Source organism: Gordionus sp. m RMFG-2023, chromosome 3 (assembly GCF_954871325.1).
Source record: "Gordionus sp. m RMFG-2023 chromosome 3, tfGorSpeb1-WG-v2, whole genome shotgun sequence".
Classification (NCBI taxonomy): Eukaryota; Metazoa; Nematomorpha; class Gordioida; order Chordodea; family Parachordodidae; genus Gordionus; species Gordionus sp. m RMFG-2023.
The window spans coordinates 29,908,867-29,923,546 of NC_088777.1; the positions used below are offsets into that span (position 1 = coordinate 29,908,867).

General features: G+C 29.6%; 1 protein-coding gene across 1 annotated transcript; it reads right to left on the reverse strand.

Moving 5' to 3' along the window:
* Positions 1–2,177: 2,177 nt before the first annotated feature.
* On the reverse strand, positions 2,178–3,439 carry LOC135926870 (uncharacterized). The gene is made up of 3 exons (XM_065462803.1): positions 3,377–3,439; positions 2,767–3,011; positions 2,178–2,334 (listed from the first exon to the last, which is right to left on the reverse strand). The coding sequence occupies exons 1-3, from the start codon at positions 3,437–3,439 to the stop codon at positions 2,178–2,180; spliced, it is 465 nt and encodes a 154-aa protein (XP_065318875.1).
* Positions 3,440–14,680: the final 11,241 nt, after the last annotated feature.

Consider the following 14,680-nt stretch of genomic DNA (forward strand, 5'->3'; position numbering starts at 1 on the left):
TATATCAACAGAATCAACCGCTTGTGAGTTATTAGCAAAATAGGAAAGTGTTGGCTCTTGCCAAAATCGAAAATAAAAAGGATCATATTCTGAAACTTGGCAATTATTTAGTATTCAATTTGTACCATAGCATATTCTCAAAACCCGATATCCTTATCACTCACCGTAACCAAGTTATATATGTCCATTTGAGAAACGTGGCGGAATTTTTGTAAAAATGAAGTGCAATTACAAATAGATATGCCAATGTGTAGCCCTTTAATTGAACCTCAAGAATCTTTTAACTGTATATCAGCAGAATCAACCGCTCGTGAGTTATTAGCAAATTAAGAAAGTGTTGGCACTTAATAAATAAATATTTCAAGGTCAATTATTTAGTGAAAAATTAGTTATTTTAAATTGAGTTAAAATTTATATCATTCATCTGTCCTAAATAGGTGAAAGTACTTTAATCAAGCCAAAATTAAAATTAAAACATTATTAACTAAATATAAAAAATAGCGTCACACTAAAACAAAATATAGAATAACGAAAAACATCTTTTGCCATTTTTTTTTCTCTAGCTTTCACGTTTTCTGCTGGTAAGCTCTTTCAATATCTCCCTCCACTTTATGTTATTCATACTATCTCGTTTATCTAATTTATACTTCTTCATATTGGCTCTAACTTTATGTCCCCATTGAAGTTTTGGCCTTCCTCTTTTACGTATATATCACTTCCAAACTCTCAACCTTATTTCTAATGTAGTTCATAGGCCTTCTCATTGTATGCCCATACCTAAGTCTGTTTACCATTTTTTTAGTCTTAATGGGCACTACCTTTAAACTTCGTAGTATTTTTGTACTTCGCACCTTAATCTTTCTTGTTACCTCAGCAATCATCCTCAGCATTTTCATCTCCATAGTTTGTAGACTTCTCTCGTCTGATTCTTTGGTTGGCCATGTTTCCGAACTTATAGAATAGTTGCTATGGAACTGTAAATTTTTCCCTTCAATTTGTGTGGGATTCTTTTGTCAAAGAGCACTCCAGATAAAGATCTCCACTTTAACCACCCTTGATTAATTTTACTCTTTATCTCTTTCTCTATTGTGCCGTTTGTTTGTATAGTGGAGCCCAAATATTTGCAGTTTTCAATTGTCGATATCTGCCATTCATTTATATCAATGCTCTCTGTTTCATCTCCTCCTATCACCATATACGCCGTCTTTTCTCTATTTACTTTTAGTCCGTGCTTTTCTAGGATATTTACCCACCTCACTAATCTTTCTTTCATTTCATCCTTGGATTCGGCAAGTATCACAATATCATCTGCAAATATCATATTCGACGGGACTGTTTGTGGTATAGACTGTGCTAATACATCTATTACTGTTATGAAGAGAAGTGGGCTGAGAGCCGACCGTTGATGAACTAACTCGTTTATTGTGAAGCCTGTTGAAGTACCAGTTGTGCTACGAACCATTGTTGTATGGCCCATTTACATATCCTGTATTATTCTTATATATTTTTCGGAAATCTTTTTGTGGCGTAGCGCCCACAAGATAAGTTTTCTTGGGATTTTATTGAAGGTTTTTTCTAGATCGAGAATGACCATGTATAGCTTTTTTTCTTTTCCCTGTATTTTTCACTCATTTGCCTAATTGCGTGGATAGCATCAGTTGTTGATCTTCTAGGCTTAAAGCTAAACTGAATCTCTCCTATTTCGATTATGTCTCTTAACCTTTTTCTATTATTTTTTCGTATAGTTTTAGACAGTGTGACATTAGTTTTATGCCCCTGTAATTTTGACAAGTGTGGATCCCCTTTATTTTTGAAGATAGGAACTAGATAGTTCTGCCTCCATTTTTGAGGGATCTCTTCATTTCCCAGTATTTTATGTACAGATTTGTGAGGAGATGTATTCCATCATCTCCTAGTGCTTTAAGGCTTTCTATTGGAATATCATCTGGACCCCTAGCTTTGTTGTTTTTCATATGCTCGAGGCATGTGATTATTTCTTGTTCTGTTATTGGTTGTAGAAGGTTTTGATATAGGGAGTGTTCATCTAGATGTAATATGTGGGGATTAAAGTTGAGAAGCTCCTGAAAATATTCTTTCCATTTATTCATTATTTCTTTTTCCTTTATTATCAATTTCCCATCTATCGGAGCTCCGTTTATATCCCTATAATTCTTTTCTCACTGTTTGGCTAATCTGTATATTTTATTTTGCCCTTCTTTGGTATGTAGTTCTTCATACATGTCATCGTATGCCATAGCTTTGGCCCTAGCCACCGCCTTTGTAGCTATTCTTTTGGATTTTTTGTAATTTGTCTTGTCATCTGAGTTTTTGCACCTTATTTTATATAGGGCTTTTTTCCACTTTATAGTGTTTTATACCTCTTCATTTCACCACCATAATTCTTTGTATGATTTGTTGCCTCCCCTTGTCAAGCCTAGTGTCTATTTGGCAGTGTCTATTAATCTGGGTGAAAGGTCTGTCCACATTTTTTTTACTGACTTGTGAGGAATCTATAGTTTCAATGTTTGCATTGATTGCAAAGGTATCTGTCATTGTTTTTAATTTACCCCATTTGATGCATGGTTCAAGTTTTATCTTATTTTGAGTGGATTTATTTGAGATGTGTAAATCCATGACTAGTAGATTGTGTCGCACGGCGATATCTTTTCCTGGGATGACTTTGCAGTCTATTACATCTTTAATCTTCTGCGAGATATAGCATGTAATCTATTTTCCTTGTACCACTTTCATATGTTATTAAATGACTCTTTTTTCCTGTAGTAGGTGTTGGTTAAGGCAATGTCGAAGGCATGCGCAAATTTCAGTACATGCTCTCCTTCATCATTTCTTTCTCCGTATCCAAAACCACCATTATGCCTTTTGTAGCTATCTCTTGCTTTTCCCACATGCGCATTTAAGTCACCACCTATTATGACTAGGTCATCCTTAGGAATTTCCACTACAGCGTTATCAAGGATAGCTCTAAAGTCATCTTCTCCTCGTCTTTGAAACTCGTTTGAGGAGCATATACTGAAAGGATGTGTAGTATTTATTGACCAATGCAGAGTTTTATCTTCATTAGTCTATCGGAGATCCTGTTGACTTTTACTACTGAGGAGGTTAGATCTTGACTGGGATGATGCGACACCGTTCCTATTGCTAAAAATTATATTATAGTACAATTTACACCCATCTCCAATCATTAAAGTCTTCTAACCTTTCCATTTCGTCTCTTGTATGCACGCTATATCAACTTATCTCTTATTCAACATTGATGACAATTCTCTTGTCTTACCTTTAAGTGTCCCAATATTCAAACTTGCTAACTGTCTTCTTTGCTTTGACCTTTTACTTTTCGCAGGATGGAGGTCTAAACCTGCGCGTTGCTTGGAGGGAACGCCCTAGCTTTCATATTCATATTTTCATTTGTGTCCTTCATTTTTGTTTATTGGACAAGTATCCTTAGCACCCGGCTGTCCAAGCCTGTTGGGGACCGGGGTGTTATCTCTAAGCTCCGAAATTCATCCTACCATATGTCTTTACACATCAATCATCGAAGAAAAACCGGAAAATTTTTACGTTCCTAACCAGGATCGAACCTGGGACCTTCTGTTTCCAAGCCTACATCCCACTAGGCCACCCAATTAATTTAAATTTCATAATTTGAAAATCTAGTCAGCTACACATATCTTTTATTATTTATCTTTGATACCGGTAATATAAAATTCAGCTGGGTACTTTGGCCTTTATGACATTTGTACCAGTCGCTTTACTATTTAATTCACTCCAAATTCATAGTTAAGATATAATATATAGTGCTGTGAAGTAACGTCAAAAAAGTAACGCTATTCGTTACCTTCTTCTAGAGGTAACGAGTAACGGTAACGTGTTTCTTTTTTTTGAGTAACGGTAACCCAAAACGTTACTTTATATTTTTTCTTAAAAAATATCAACAAAAAGAAAAACATATTTTATTGTATTATAAAATAACTTTTATTTATTTTTTAATTAATTTAAGCAGAGTTTTAATTCATGTCAACCACTTCTTTCATTTTTAATTTAAATTCTCGTTGTTAAATTTTCTGTCGAAATTAATATTCAATCAAAATTCAAAGTAAATGTTAATGATATTATTATTCTTATAATTTTTTTTAAGAATATTATGTCTATAGTACTTATATCTTCAGATGATTCTCTTCCCTAGCTACAATTTTAAATATATTTTAAACCAATAAAGAAAATTAATGGTACCAAGTCTACACTTTGTAAATGTAAATTATATCCTAGCACAAATATTTTAACCTCAAAGTCCAGCGGTTCTGTTATATATATCGTTTTTATGTGTAGTCATTTTTATAATAAATTGCAAAGTCATTTTTTGTTTGTGAAAAATATTTTTTTTGAATTTTTTTTGCGCAGTCATTCTTTTAATATATTATAATAAGGATTTATATAAAAATTGCTATTTTTAGATTAATTATATTTTTAATCAGTTTATATTTATTTTGCAGTAGATATGTATAAGTAGATAAAAAAACTAAATAAAAGACAGCTGTCATTTTTTCCAGAGTTTCTTTATCATTTGATTATTGTTGTCTTCCATATTTTAGAGATTTATTTTGGTTGAGCTCAAAAGAGGAAAAAAATATTTCTTTGTTCAAAAGAAAAGAAAAAAAAATTATTACAAGTAAGAAAAAATTATTATATTTATTTCGTTAAAAAATAAAGTGTCCCAAAATAAAAGGGAGTAACCGATTCCCATTTACCTCACCAGTGGCCCCTACACTTTCTGAGAGAATGAAGCAGAATACCCCCCTGAAAAGTACCCCCTTCCCTCGAAAAAATGATAATTATTTTATGACACCCATAAATTCCAAAAATAATTTTTATTGCATCAATTTTTAATATATAATATAAATATGCAAAAAAATATACTTTATAAATATTATTTTTAAATTAATAATTTAGATAAATTAGGGGAAGAGAAAGCGAATTTATAATTTCATCAATATTTAATTAAATAAATTTTTTTCCATTGATAATATGGTTAAATTATTGAGAAATGAATCTTTCATGGTACTACGAAGTCTTGTTTTAATTAATTTAATTTTACTCATGACTCTTTCGGCAGTACATAAAGTTAAAAAAAATTTCTATATTTAATGATGAAAGTATATATATATACCTCTCCTTTTTGGAATGTAATGTTTGAAGTCTAGAACTTTCAAAATCAAAAGGTAGATTTCTCTCCTTCATAAAATCTAGTGCCTTTGAAAAAACATCCAAAATTTCATTGTTATTATCTATTAGATTAAAAAATAATTAAGACAATAATTTAAATTATACTTCTCAAATTAATCAGGCAATCTTTTGCCAATTGAATTTGATTTATTGCAAACCCTATATCCTTCGAAATGGTTTGCAATTTTGTACAAGCCAAACTTGTTATCAACAATATTTTATCCAAAACACAAAGTGATAAGATAAAATCAAATTTTTCTATTCTAAAGACTATAGCACTAGCCATAGTGGAAGTGGCAGGATCTTCAGAATCCTTTAAATTTGTTAAAGCTGCCCTCAACTCATCTAGTATTCCTAGATATATCAAGTAAAACAAATATATTTAAAAAAAATATCAATCAAAAATATATATTGAAAAAAAAATATAAAATTTAAAAATAAAACAAATTAAAATATAAAATCTTAAAAAATTATTAATAATAACGAAAAAATTATTAATAATATAATATTACAAAAATTACACATTGCCTGGTTATTTCGGCAATGTATACTTTACCGAAATAACAAAATTACCCTGCCTACCACTACCTCACATTGCCGAATTTTCACATTGCCGCTAACATATATACAACAAAATGAAGAAAGAAAAAGGGATAAAAAAAATAAGGGATTAAAAACGAAATTATATTCAAATCTATTTTCATATAATAACATAAATATTCTCATTGAAGCCATGAAAAATATGGTTATATATGGTTATAAAAAAAATTCAAAATGAGATTACAACAGGTGCTTTTCAATCATGATTCGAAATCAGAAGCAATAGCTTTGATAGAAAGATATGTTGAAAAATAGTGAGACTCCGAAGCCTGTTGAAAGACTGATTGACATATATTATACGGGAAATACCACAGGTCTCGATATTAAGCATAATATAATATTCAAACTCGGCTCGATGAATTTTCCCCTTGAATTACTAATTGGGCAAAGTTATGATGGCGCCTCAAACATGAGTGGAAGAATCAATGGTGTGCAGGCCTTTTAGAGCAGAGGCGCCAAAGGCAGCTTTTATTAGGTGTTATTGTCATCGATTGATTTAATGATTGTTCAATTATGCCAATCAATTAAAGAACTTCGAATTCGATTGATCGCTAATTTTTTTTATTTTTTGTGTTATATGATTTTTTTAAATATATTTTTTTGATTGGTATTTTTTTTTAATATATAATTTTAAAATGATTTTTATATATTTATATTTTACGTAATTTTATCTATTATATATCTTTTGATAGAATATTTTTTAGGTAAAAGTGACAATTGTCATAATCTTTATTTTTAAACTTTTTTGAGTTTTTTTAAAGTAAATGGGTAAAAATATGTTTTGTAAACATGTTAAATTAATATTTCAGTGAAAGTGTACTATAAAAAAGTGACAATTGTCATAATCGTTATTTTTGAACTTTTTTGAGTTTTTTTAAAGTAAAACATGTTAAATTAATACTTCAGTGAAAGTGTACTATAGAAAAGTGACAACTGTCATAATCGTTATTTTTAAACTTTTTTGAGTTTTTAACGTAAATGGGTAAAAATATGTTTTGTAAACAAAATTAATATTTCAGTGAAAGTGTACTATAAAAAAGTGACAATTGTCATAATCGTTATTTTTGAACTTTTTTGAGTTTTTTTAAAGTAAATAGGTAAAAATATGTTTTGTAAACATGTTAAATTAATATTTCAGTGAAAGTGTACTATAGAAACGTGACAATTGTCATAATAGTTATTTTTAAACTTTTTTGAGTTTTTTTAAAATAAATGGGTAAAAATATGTTTTGTAAACAGGTTAAATTAATATTTCAGTGAAAGTGTACTATAGAAAAGTGACAATTGTCATAATCGTTATTTTTAAACTTTTTTGAGTTTTTTTAACGTAAATGGGTAAAAATATGTTTTGTAAACATGTTAAATTAATATTTCAGTGAAAGTGTATTATAGAAAAGTGACAATTGTCATAATCGTTATTTTTGAACTTTTTAAGTTTTTTTAAAATAAATAGGTAAAAATATATTTTGTAAACATGTTAAATTAATATTTCAGTGAAAGTGTATTATAGAAAAGTGACAATTGTCATAATCGTTACTTTTAAACTTTTTTGTGTTTTTTTAAAGTAAATAGGTAAAAATATGTTTTGTAAACATGTTAAATTAATATTTCAGTGAAAGTGTACAATAGAAAGTGACAATTTTCATAATCCTTATTTTTAAACTTTTTTAAGTTTTTTCAACGTAAATGGGTAAAAATATGTTTTGTAAACATGTTAAATTAATATTTCAGTGAAAGTGTACTATAGAAAAGTGACAATTGTCATAATCGTTATTTTGAAACTTTTTTGAGTTTTTTTAACGTAAATGGGTAAAAATATGTTTTGTAAACATTTTAAATTAATATTGTGAAAGTGTACTATAGAAAAGTGACAATTGTCATAATCGTTATTTTTAAACTTTTTTGTGTTTTTTTAAAGTTAATAGGTAAAAATATGTTTTGTAAACATGTTAAATTAATATTTCAGTGAAAGTGTACTATAGAAAAGTGACAATTGTCATAATATTTTTAAACTTTTTTGTGTTTTTTTAAAAGTAAATGGATAAAAATATGTTTTGTAAACATGTTAAATTAATATTTCAGTGAAAGTGTACTATAGAAAAGTGACAATTGCCATAATCGTTATTTTTGAACTTTTTTGGGTTTTTTTAAAGTAAATAGGTAAAAATATGTTTTGTAAACATGTTAAATTAAAATTTCAGTAAAAGTGTATTATAGAAAAGTGACAATTGTCATAATCCTTATTTTTGAACTTTTTTAAGATTTTTTAAGGTAAATAGGTAAAAATATGTTTTGTAAACATGTTAAATTAAGATTTCGTAAGATTAATATATTTTTCCCTAAAATGTTAACTACGAAATATATTTAAATATAGAATACTGCATCGGTTATTTGTATATCAATTAACTATAATATCTTTACTTATTTATTTCAATTCTGTGAGTAAATACATTTTAAATATTTATTCACTTTAGTGAACGGTCTGAAATTACAAGTTAGAGCTACTATTGAAAATTAAATCTATCAAAGTATTAAATAGCTTTTCGAAAATGAATATAATTACAAAATTAATTTTAGCATTTTCAAAGTTAGCCTTCATATTTATATTTATTTTAAACAATTACTATGATTATACACCAAATATCTTAAGTTTATCTAAGTTTTTTTCGAGAAATGAAGGCCTTTGGATAATTTTTTTATATATATTTTATTGAATTATGCTAGGCTCTCTCTTTGAAGGCCTTTGGCCAATTTATGTTTTAAATTTTCCTCGGGTTTAATCTTTTTTTAAAATATTTCTCACAAATTTTATAAGGTCATTATTTTTATTCATTTTTTTATATTTTTGTGACATCATATACGCACTTTTAGTCATTAATAAGGGTAAATTCTTTATTATTTTAAATAAAATTTACCAAATCAGACACATTTGGTAAAATGGGTGGTCTTCTCCACCCCCTAACGATTATAACAATTGTCACTTTTCTATAGGAAACTTTCACTGAAATATTAATTTAACATGTTTATTAAACATATTTTTACCTTTTTACTTTGAAAAAACTCAAAAAAGTTCAAAAATAACGATTATGACAATTGTAACTTTTTTATAGTACACTTTCACTGAAATATTAATTTAACATGTTTACAAAACATATTTTTATCCATTTACTTTAAAAAAACTCAAAAAAGTTTAAAAATAACAATTATGACAATTGTCACTTTTTATAGTACACTTTCACTGAAATATTAATTTAACATATTTACAAAACATATTTTTATCTATTTGCTTTAAAAAACCCAAAAAAGTTCAAAAATAACGATTATGACATTTGTCACTATTACCTAAAAAATTATCTATCAAAAGATATATAATAGATTAAATTACGTAAAATATAAATATATATTAATCATTTTGAATATATATTAAAAAATATCAATCAAAAAAATTTATTAAAAAAATCCTATAACACAAAAGTTAAAAAAATTAGCGATCAAAAGATATATAATAGATTAAATTACGTAAAATATAAATATATATTAATCATTTTAAAAATATATATTAAAAAATATCAATCAAAAAAATATATTTAAATAAATTTATTAAAAATATATTAAAAAATATATTTAAATAAATTTATTTATATTAAAAAATATCAATCAAGAAAATTTATTAAAAAAATCTTATAACACAAAAGTAAAAATTATCTATCAAAAGATATATAATAGATTAAATTACGTAAAATATAAATATATATTAATCATGTTAAAAATATATATTAAAAAATATCAATCAAAAAAATATATTTAAATAATTTTATTAAAAAAATATATTAAAAAATATCAATCAAAAAATTTATTAAAAAAATCCTATAACACAAAAGTTAAAAAAATTAGCGATCAAAAGCTATATCAAATATAAATTAAAAAAAATATCAATCAAAAAAATAACAATCAAAAAAATATATTTAAAAAAATTTATTAAAAAAAATCGTATAAACACAAAAAATATAAAATATAAAAAAAAATATCAATCAATAAAATATATTTAAAAAAATTTATTAAAAAAACATATAACACAAAAAATAAAATAGCGATCAAAATATATATTTTAAAAAAATATATATTAAAAAAATATTAAATAAATTAATATTAAATAATTATAAATTAATCTCAAATAAATAATAAATTTATTGCCTACCACTACCTCACATTGCCGAATATTTCACAATACCGCTAACATATACATTTTTAGTACAGGTCAGAATCTGCAATAAGCTTAATAAGGGCCATCATATTGTCTTCTTGTTGCCTGTTCCCCCAGAAGGCTTGGTTACAAGATATTAAATAATCTAAACATCTTATTATAATTCTTATGATAGAACGGTTATTATCTACACATTCTTTCTGGCCTGTTATAAATTTTAATATCGAATTTTTATTGTGAGAAAGCCTTCCATAATCGGCCATCATATGTGCCTGTGAAGATTCATGCAGAATAATATCACGATCTGCCATTTATCTAGACCTTCACATGTCCATTTTGAATTTGTGTGTGGACCTCCAAATAAGAGACATGTTAAGCAAAAAACTTTATTCATTTTAATACTATAAGTAATCCAATTTCTAGCAATTTTGCTATTGTTAATATTAGTTTTTTCATAAGCTTTCATTAAAGGATCTGTTTCTATTATTATTATCTTTGGGGAATAAATAATGTGTAGGTTGAAGAGCTCCTAATTCTAGATATTTATCAATTATAAATTTGTCAATTCTTTTTCCAACAATATTGATGGGATCATTTGATTCCTAAGAAAAGAGAGGGAGGGAAGATAAGATATTTAAATTAAAATGTGAATACTACTATCTATTCATATTATGCTTAAAAAAAAATTAGAAAAATTTCCGTCAATATATATTAAATTAAATATTAAGTTAGGAGGGGGGGTATCTTATTATTACATTTATAAACCAGAAATAACTTGATCATGATGGATGTAACAAAACAGTAAAAGTATTAAATTTTTAAAAAAAAGTTTTAAAAAAAAATTTTTTAAAAAGTACCCCCACTCAAATTTACTGAAGCATTTGCTTAATTACCTGTGGGCGGAAGTTTATTTTGAAAAATTAGTTAGGTTATACGCGTGGGGCAGAAGTTTAATTGGAATAATTAATTACCTGTGGGCGGAAGTTTATTTTGAAGAATTTAGTTAAGTTATACCCGAGGGGCAGAAGTTTAATTAGAATAAATAATTACCTGACCTATGGGCGGACGTGTATTTTACAAAATTAGTTAGGTTATACCCGTGTGGCAGAAGTTTAATTGGAATAATTAATTACCTGTGGGGCGGATGTTTACTGTGATATATTTGTTAAGTTGAGGCGTTGGCTTACCTGGTAATCGGAAGTTTTAACTAAAATATCAGTTACACGGAAGTGCTGCCCAAATTTTTACGAATATAAACTTGATAGAAATTCACTTAAAGTTTTAATAAATAAGCCAGTTACACGGAAGTGCTGCTCAATTTTTGCGAATATAAACCTGATAGAAATTCGCTTAAAGTTTTACTAAATAAGCCAGTTACACGGAAGTGCTGCTCAAATTTTTACGAATATAAACCTGATAGAAACTCGCTCAAATTTTTACTAAATAAGCCAGTTACACGGAAGTGCTGCCCAAATTTTTACGATTATAAACCACGGATTTTGTCAAATATTAACCTAGTAAGTGTGCATGTATATGTGCATCATTGGTTTATTTACGTTACTTATAATATCTTACTTGTTGACACTACAAATAACCAAAATTTTTATTTTGAAATTAATCATAAATTTTTTATAACGCCGGAATGAAAAGTTTAAAATATGGGTATGTAGTCTAGTTTGGGGCAGGAGAATGAAGAGAAGTTGCAGCGTAAGGATAAAGGTACAAACGTTGACGATTGAGGGACATAATGGGGAGGAGGATATGATGAGTAAAGTAACCTGGTTACCGGTTTAGGAGTTAATCAAAGGGTGGACAGATAGTGATATATGCCAAAATGTATATGGTTCTGATAAACAAAATTTCGATAATAGTCAAGTTTTGTGACCGTATAGAAAGCTAAGGGAAAATTCTAGGGGAAGGAGATTGGAGATAAGACAAAGTTTGAGCCTCGAGGGAGAGGAGTAATGAGTTGTTATAATTGTGGTAAACCAGGTCATATCAGGGATTGTCGCGAGGCAAAATGTTTTGGTTGTGGGAAGTTGGGACATATAGCTCCGTATTGCCCAGGTAAACAAGAGAGATTAAGATGTGCGGGTTGTGGTCGATTTGGGCACAATAAATAGGAATGCAATGCGAGCAGTTTCAACAATAAAAGCGGTTTTCCCCAGAGAGAGATGGCTCTCAGTACTTCGAATGTGAGGACGATTGAGCTGGAGAAAGTGGAAGGAGTTCGGGCAGTAAATACTAAATATCAAAAAAAGGGAGGAGAAAAATATGGAATATTTTCGGTGCCGAAAGGAGGAACAGGTGGCGATGGAATGTTAAAATTTGTGACTATATGATGGCGAAAAATCGGCAAGACAGGTCGGGGCGCGGTGGTTGAAAGGGACAAAGGAGGAGTGTAATCGGAGAAAAACAAATAGAGGGATGTGTAAATATGCTACAAGAGGGTCTAGTACATGATCCTTGTCCGAGAGTGATGATAAATTTAGGTGGGAGAATGGTTCCCATGTTGTTTGATAGGGGAGCAGCCATTTCAGTAATTGGATATAATGAATATCAAAGTATTTGGCCCGGTGAAATGATAGAGAATGAAGGGTTAAGAATAAAACAATTCGATGGGACCCTGTTGGCTGCGATGGGTAGGGTGGAGATTGTAGAAACATTAGAGGAAAGAATTGAAATATTAGATTTATGGGTTATCAATCGGAATATAGAAGCGGTGTTGAGATGGGATTGGATAACTAGGATTGGTCCATGGTATAGTTTTTGGGAGTATTTTCATGGTGGGGTATATTCGTACCAATAACGAATGAGGAATATGCTGTTATGACATTGAGAGAGAATGTGTTGCCGGGAATTGAGATCATGTTTAAAATAATTCTAGGAGCGTAACAAGAAACGATAATTCAAGGAGCGATAATTTAAGGAGCGAAATAAGGAGAAATAATTTAAGGAGCGAAATAATGAGAAATAATTTAAGGGGCGAAATAAGGAGAAATAATTCTAGGAGCGAAACAAGGAGCGATAATTTAAGGAGCGAAATAAAGAAAAACAATTCTAGGAGCGAAACAAGGGGCGATAATGCAAGGAGCGATATTTAAGGAGGGAAACAAGGGAAGATAATTCGAGGAGTGTAACCAGGGGAGATAATTCGAGAAATCAAACTGGAAGAAGTTATTATAGGAATGAAGTAGGGGAAAGGAATTCTAGGAGAGGAATAAAGGAGAATAAAGTTAAAGAGAAAATAGACAAAAATTACCCGGGGCACGTTGGACCTGTTAAGCGTGATATGAAGAGGGAAGAGGAGGTGAGGTGGGAAAAGGGAGGTAAGACGGCAACAAAAACAAAAAGTGATGAACGCGAAGACGTCAGAATATTTGAAAGTAATGAAGGACAGGACACTGCCCAGTGAAGAAGAATTGATAACTAATGAGGAGGAGTGAAGAAAATTAGCTAGGACCCAAGTGCAAGAAGGAGTTCGGAGATTGGTACAAAGTTATCAGGAAATTTTCAATGAAGACTTAGGATGCCTCAGAGACTATGAAGTAGACATTAAGTTAAAAGATGATTGTGTCCCAAAGTTCTGTGCGTTACGACGGATACCGTTTGAATGGAGAAAGGAAGTGGAACTGGAATTAGATCAATGGGTACAAAGAGGGATTGTTTGTCCTATGGAATACAGTGAGTGGGCAACTCCACTTGTGCCCGTGAAGAGAGCCAGTGGGAGACTTCGTTTATGCGCAGATTTTCGAGTCACGTTGAATCCATGGGTTGTGGAGGTCAAATATCCGTTGCCAAGAATTGAAGAAATACTAGCCAATTTAAAGGGAAGCGTTTATTTTTCAAAAGTAGATTTCTCTAATTCATATCTGCAATTACGTGTAATACCAGATGTAAAGAAATTATTAACTATTACTACGCCTAAGGGATTGTTCGGATTTTTTAGATTACCATTCGGACTTAGTGTCTCAGCTCCTATTTTTCAGCGTACAATGGCTGCTGTTTTCCAGGGAATTGAGGGAGTTTTATACTATATGGATGATGTATTGGTGACGGGAAGAACTCCCGAACAACATGAACGGAGATTAGAAGAAGTGTTTCGAAGAATCAAGGAGAAAGGGTTGAGAGCCAGCGCGGAGTTGGGGGTTACTGAAGTGACATATTTGGGGTATAAGATTACAGGAAAGGAGATGCGGCCTTTGGAACAGAAATATAACGGGAATTAATAATATGGTAAGACCTAATAATAAAGCAGAGGTACAGGCATTTCTTGAGATGGTAAATTATTATCATCGGTTCGTGCAGTGGCGTAGCTAGGAATTTTCCTTAGAGGGGGTCCACATATAAAAGCCTGGGGGGCTTCGCCCCCCAGACCCCCCTTTAAAGGGTCTTCGGCCTTGTTGCCCGGCCTTCGGCCGGGTTTATCTTAAAAATCATATCGGTTTTTCTTATAATATAAAAGTCCTAGAATTATTAATTATTTTAATTAGTGTTGTTAAACGGCTCGACTTGAGCTGATTTTTATAAACAGCTAACTCAATATTTTAGCCAAAAAATATTGTTCAAGCCTAGAGATTTCTCGAATAATATAAAACTTGTATCTCCATGAGCAAAATTTTCTGGCTAATATAT